The 6,636-nt window shown below is 29.3% G+C and overlaps 1 protein-coding gene across 1 annotated transcript in view; it reads left to right on the top strand.

Annotated features, from left to right (window-relative positions):
- Window positions 1-1,767: 1,767 nt before the first annotated feature.
- Window positions 1,768-6,636, top strand: part of LOC106679935 (E3 ubiquitin-protein ligase Topors) — a 24,293-nt gene continuing 19,424 nt past the window's right edge. Inside the window, exons 1-3 of the mRNA XM_014419338.2 lie at window positions 1,768-1,984; window positions 2,205-2,396; window positions 3,847-4,016. Coding sequence (XP_014274824.1) covers window positions 2,211-2,396; window positions 3,847-4,016 — 356 coding nt within the window. The 5' untranslated portion in view covers window positions 1,768-1,984; window positions 2,205-2,210. The remainder of the gene's footprint in view (window positions 1,985-2,204; window positions 2,397-3,846; window positions 4,017-6,636) is intronic.

The following is a 6,636-nucleotide window of genomic DNA, read 5'->3' as shown; positions in this document are numbered from 1 at the left end:
TGAGGATAATTCTTCGGAAATGTAACCTTTTGTTGGTTGGGATGATTGTTCTGGAGAAATTCTAGTTTAATAACTAAAGATGAGAGGTCTCAGCTTTACTATCCCAAACCAAAAAAAAGTATAAATATGTAATATGACATTTCCCTAGGTATAAAACAAATACATTAGTAGTAATGAAGATGTATTATATACGGTTAGAACGCCAAACAATTGAGAAAAAATCTGAAGAATGCATAAATAAACTGAATATATTAATTATTGTTTTCATGTTTGTATGTTTAGCGATTTTTTAATAAAATAAATTTGTTTATGTGAAGAGAAGATGGTTGAGGGTGCGGTCAGAGAATAACAAAAATAAGTTAAAAACTTATTCGTGCCAACGTTTCGGCCACAATTTCAATAGCCTTTGTCAGGGCTAAGAACAAAAAACATGATAACAACCAATGAATAAAAAGATAAATAGAATGATTAAAGTAAATAATTGTAAAGAATAAAAATATAGTAATGAAAGAAGTGGGAAATAAAGCGTATATATAAGCAAAGAAAGATGAATATTTTAATTTCATAATAATAATTTAAAAATTAAAGTTATGGAAAAAAACAAATAGAATTTTTACTTACATATTGCATATTGCATACTTACATATATTTTCTTTCTCTTTTTTAATTTTTAAATTATTATTATTGAATTAAAATATTCATATTTCGCCGTTTCTTTGCATTATAGAACTTTGTATTTTTATTTTATTATTTCATTACTTTATTTTTATCCATTTTCATTCTGTACAATAATTTACTTTAACCATTCTATACATCCTTTTATGCAGTCCCAAGAACCAAAAATAGTTAACAACTATTTATTTGTTGTAGTTTCGTCCCACTTAGTTGAGCTTCATCAGATCTCAAAAGAACCAAAAAAACAACTAAAAATATCTTGACATAATAGGATAAATACAAAAGGTAAATTAAGGTAGGGTTAAGAAATTAATTTAAAATCAAAGTAGAGTAGTGATTAGAGATTTTTTTTCTTCGCTAATTCCACAGAGTAGTTAATTAAAAGGACAAATACTCCCTTTGTCATCAGTACAGTGCCGAAATTGTTTTTATTTTTTTTAGCAAACTATTTCCATAGGACTTATTCACATTAATAGTTCGATTTGATAATTTTTAGATATCATCAAAAAATATCTATTTTAAAAATAGGTTAGTAATATGTCTATATGAGGAATCTTGGTTATGAATTTTGGGGACAAGTAACGTAATTGTATGTTAATTCATGTAAATTTATAGTATTTTGAAATGTAAATTTTCAAAGTGATTTTTGAACGTTCTTATCAAAACAAACGTATCATAATTTTACGAGAAAATATACATAAAATTAATTATTTTATAAAATATTTAAATTTATCCTGGATTCAGGAGCACGGTTGAAATATAAAAAAATAATTGAAAATTGAATTAATAAGGAAATAAAATAGAGGTTGGAAAAACGAAAAATAAATTCTAAATTAAAAATAAAGTGTTACTAATATTTTTAAAATATTACCGGCCCGGAGGACCGGGCGTCAAATAAGTTGTTTTATTGATAACGGCTACTTGAAACAGTCGACACTATAGTCACGAAGTAGTCGAAGTTGAAGCCCTAACTTCCTCGGCTACTACTTACTAACATATTAAAATATTAATAATATATTATTTTTATGTTATTTGTTTCATAAATAAAAACTCTGAACCAAGTTGGCAGTGCAGTAAGGTTAGCTAGTTGACTGTAGGTTATATGTTAAGTGGGTTCTCTTCTTGGAATTTCAGTTTTCTTTGTTTTCTTCCCCGTTCCTCCCCGTTTGTTGTCCCTCTTAGTTTGTGATTGTATTGTGGACCATTTTTAGTATTATGAATTTTACTCTTATTTTATTTTCATTATATTTCTTAGCGTAGACAATTAAGACTCTTTCATTAATGTTATAAAATATAGGTTAAAATTCAAGTGAGTTTGTTTTCTTAAATTACAGTGTTTAATTATTTGTATTGCTAAGGTATAGTTTTTCTGACTATGAGAAGTAATTAAATAGTTATTTACAGATGTGATTACATTATTTGTTTATAAGTAGTTAATAACTTTACTAATCAGTTTGAGTATTTTTTTTTAGTTTACTAATATAATATTTTCTTGATTAAGTAGCTAGTGTAATTATTCTTTTCTTCAGATAATAATGTCGGAAACAATTGGTGAAGCTCCAGTTTTGATTAATCCTGCAAACTTAAAGTCGGAACCTATTGACAGACCTCATTCACCTGAATCGAATTGTGCAATATGTTTGGAAGAATTCACCAATAAATCTTTTACAAACTCATGTCTACACCAATTTTGTTATAACTGCCTGAAGGAATGGTCTAAAGTAAGTAGTGGTGCAATGTTTGTGGAATTATGTTTTATTTCTAAATTATTAAAATCTGCATGTGTTGATTATTTTATTCTCTGTATATTGTAAAAATAATCTGTTCTCTAATAGATAATTTTATGCAATATTTTTAATTTAGAATAATATCAATGTTATGGTACCAATTCACTAGGATTTAGGGAACCAATTCATAAATATCACTCCGACAGTGAGTGGGTTTGCACTTATACGTAATGAGAAAACAGTTAAGGGTTCTTATTTATGCGAATTTAGGCATAAATTGACTGCTGTAATCCAATAAGAGTTGTTAGAATAATGGTGTAGGTTATAACTCACAACAATAGAGCATTGTGAATTGTAAAGTTTTTTTTTATGAATATTTGAATTAATTTTATTATTTTTTAAATCTTTATGTAAGCTATATTATGTACTACTGGTACATAAGTAGAATATTTTGGACTACATTGATATATGAGCCGATGAGATTGAAATCGGTTTGTTACTTTTTTTTCCATTTTTTGTGATAAATTTACTGTTTTGTAAATTGTTTAGGTAATGTTTTTATATACTATGTAAGTAAATATTATCTTATAAATAAAGTATATATTCTGTGCTATTAAGCTGGAAAGTTTGGTTGTGTGAACATGCTGAAAATTCTTTTGTTTGTTTTTGCTCAATAATAAATAATATTTTTGCTCTCAATAAATGTATTGAGGAGAATGTTAGGCTACATGGCATAATTTCATTGTGAGGGTATAGACAAAAATTCATACAATTTGTTTTGGTTAATGTGGCTTAGCTTCGGCGTGTATCGGATTCGGTTCTCATGATATGCAGGTCAGTTTGTTAAAACATAGAAACAATCTTCTAGTGCTATTCTATCACAAGCTGAATATAGCCGATCTATATCTTGGACCGATATATCTACCAAAATATTTCTTGTGTCACATGGATTCATTGCTTTCATTAATACTGTGAACTTTCCTAAATTTTATGTTTTTTTTTATTTTTCATTAGCAGGATATAACTTTTTTCATTACTACATTTTTATGCATTCTCGCCAACTTATTTTGTATTAGTGCTGGAATGTATTGCAAATATATATGAGAAGATGGTCAGGGTTGCAGTCAAAAGAGAAACAAAAATAGTTTACAACTATTTTTGTTTCTCTTTTGATCGCAACCCTGACCATGTTCTTATGTATCAATTTTTACAGTCAACCATTTATACATATATTGTAAATATATTATTAAAATGTTAAAAAATAACTTTTTTAATCTTCTGCCCTTTTAGTTTTCTTTGCACACTTCGTAGTATATAAGTTGTAGTATTAATTTAAAAAAAAAAAAAAAAATGTTTTTTGATTAGCTTGGAAAATTAGTTTTGACTAATATATGTTTGTAAATATTTATTATTTTCTATTTATGTTAATTGTTTTTATTTCTAGATTAAACCTGAGTGCCCTCTGTGCAAACAGAGGTTTCATACAATCATTTATAATGTGCGATCGCTGGACGATTTTGAGGAATACCATGTCAATGCACCAAATATCGAATTTGACCAGACTGTGTTCATCAACTTTGCTTTCCCTGCTAGTCCAGTTCCTTATACATTCAGGTAAATTATATCTTATCCGTTACTTGTTCACCTAATGATTTTTATATAGTTTGAACAAACATCTTTAATTTTTTTTTTTTTTAAATTCAGAAAGTAGTAATAATCGTATTTAAAAGTAAGATAGGAAGAAGATAGTTGATCTTATGAAGTAGATTGTAGGAAGATAGTACTGGTGGTGTTCAGTAAAGGTACTAGCTGAAGTCATCTTTGTTGCAATCTGATAGCCCTGATGAAGCCCTCCAAAGTGGGGCAAAAGGTTAATAATATTGGGTTGTAAAATAAATTCATAGCGTTTTTTACTGGTGATTTCAATAAAAACTTTAGATTCTTGTAAATATTTTTAATCAATTATATATGACCCATTTTGGTCTATTATGCGTTGCCATCTTTCAGGTAATTTTTTAATTTGGCCCTGCTAGACTTCTCAGATTTTTGTGCAATAAACTCCTCTATGTACGTTTTGTAGTCCTTGAGTGAATTTAAGTGTTTCCTGTTGAGAGAGTTATGAAGTGCTCGAAATAAGTGAAAATCTGTTGGGGGCAAGGTTTAATGAATAGGGTGGGTGTGAATCACATCGCAGCCAAACTCCAATAGTTTCTGCTGGGTCTGCAAAGACATGTGAGGACAGGTGTTATCGTGATAAAAAACTATGCCTTTGCGATTATGAGACACAAATGATTTGAGATACTTGAATGAGATATGTTAAGCATTTCTGCGATATCCCGTGTCGTAGTGTGAGGGTTGTCTGTGACCAATGCTTGAATTTGGTCATCATCAACAGTTGAAGGAGGACCTGAGCGCTTCCAAGTCAAACTTTTCGGTTCTGAACCAAGCAGACCACTTACAGATGGTGCTTTCTCCTAAGGCATCATCGCCACACACACTGAAAATTTTGTTGACCGTCTGTGCAGCGGATTTTCCTTTTTAGAAATTAAAAATCATTCATTGACGAAAATGATTTTTTTTTTATTCCATTTTCAGCAACCAAAATATCACTTAAAAATAAGGAATCTCGGTTGAAACTTATTATAAGATTTGGGTATTCCAATAGGTCCATTGGGTGTATAAATTGGGGGATATTACCCAGATTAATTTTATATGCTGGTATAGCTGGTTTGAATGAAGAAGTAGATTGTTTTGGAAATAAATTATAACTATGATGAACAAAATAAAATGCCTCTCTTCTTGGATAATTAATGACAATTGATTGTGTTTTGCCAAAGGTGATTACAATTTGTATTAGTTTTCTTAGTTCAATTAATTTGATTGTTGAATACATGAATTAGATTACAATTACTTGTTGGTTGATTTGGTTTTGGTTTATCCTGAAGACTTGGTCTTTTACTGTCTTCTTCAGTTCTCCCTCTTCCTCTCCACCCCAGCAGCTCCCTGAAGGTTTTCTACTCCATTGGTACAATTATAAATAATTTAAGAGGATGATGAAATCACTTCTAGAAGGGCAAATGGCGCCTAGGCACTTGTTACTTCAACCCTCCGAGAGAGAGCAGCACCATCGCCCATAGCACTTCAATACCACTGCATTGAATTTGTTCAGGAGGGGGGGTTCCCTGAAGACTGATGCATAAAAGCACTTAACTAATCCTTTTTTAGAATATGTAAACATGATTCTTAAACACAGAGAGGATTAAATTCAAATATTGAAAAACACTGCAAACTTATTTTACTACCCAGTAAATAGTTATCTTCTACTATTTTGATACCTAAATTGACCGCCACCCAGACTATCTTCCTACTATCTAAAAGTAAGAACCATTTTACTCTTCAGAATAAATTCTTATTGGTCCATAGGATAATAAAAGAGAATAATTTATTTCATATGATAGCGTTAAAGCTTTTTAGGTTAAAATAAATAAAAGAGTTGTCGTCCACAGGCTTATCTATCACACTTGTTGAAGGTGTCAAGCCTTTTATTTAATAAAAAATAATAAATCAATTCAAGAGATATTTAAATGTATATACTTATTTTTATCAAAATATAAAATTATTAAATGAATAGTTGGTTGGGGGGAGGGGGGGAGAGGGGTTGCCAGTATTGAACACAGATGAGTAAAACCTAATTTATTAGTGCCTACATTTTGGCCATGATATCAGGCCTTCATTAGGGCTAAGTACAAAAAACAAAATAACAACCACAAGAAACCTTGTGCAAAGGAGAACAACATATGAGAAGATAAAAAATAAGAAGTAAAATATTAGAAGACAAAAGTAGTATGAGAAAAAGTCATATTCAAATTAAGAAAAAGAAAGGAACAATTTTTTTTTTTCACCATTTTAATGTTACTTTGTTCTCATACTTCTTTTATCTTTTCATATTTTATTTATTAACTTAATTTTATTTTATTAACTTCATTTGCGTGCTATCCTGTTATTAATTTTATTCATTGTGGTTAATATTTATTTTTTTTCATTTAGCCCTGATAAAGGCCTGAAATTTTGGCCTAAATGTTGACACCAATAAAATAAGTTTGAATTATTTTTGTTCTATATTGACCACAATCCCGACCATCTTTTTCTCATTCAATATCCATAGTCGACTACATACACATCATAAAATATGTTTTTCTTATTTTTCAACATTTTGTAAGTGTCTAATTAAGAG

The sequence above is a fragment of the Halyomorpha halys genome, unplaced genomic scaffold (genome assembly GCF_000696795.3).
Source record: "Halyomorpha halys isolate HHAL.00 unplaced genomic scaffold, Hhal_1.1 Scaffold234.1, whole genome shotgun sequence".
Lineage (NCBI taxonomy): Eukaryota > Metazoa > Arthropoda > Insecta > Hemiptera > Pentatomidae > Halyomorpha > Halyomorpha halys.
Note: the sequence above shows the minus strand (reverse complement) of the source record. Positions and strands in the feature narration are given on the sequence as shown.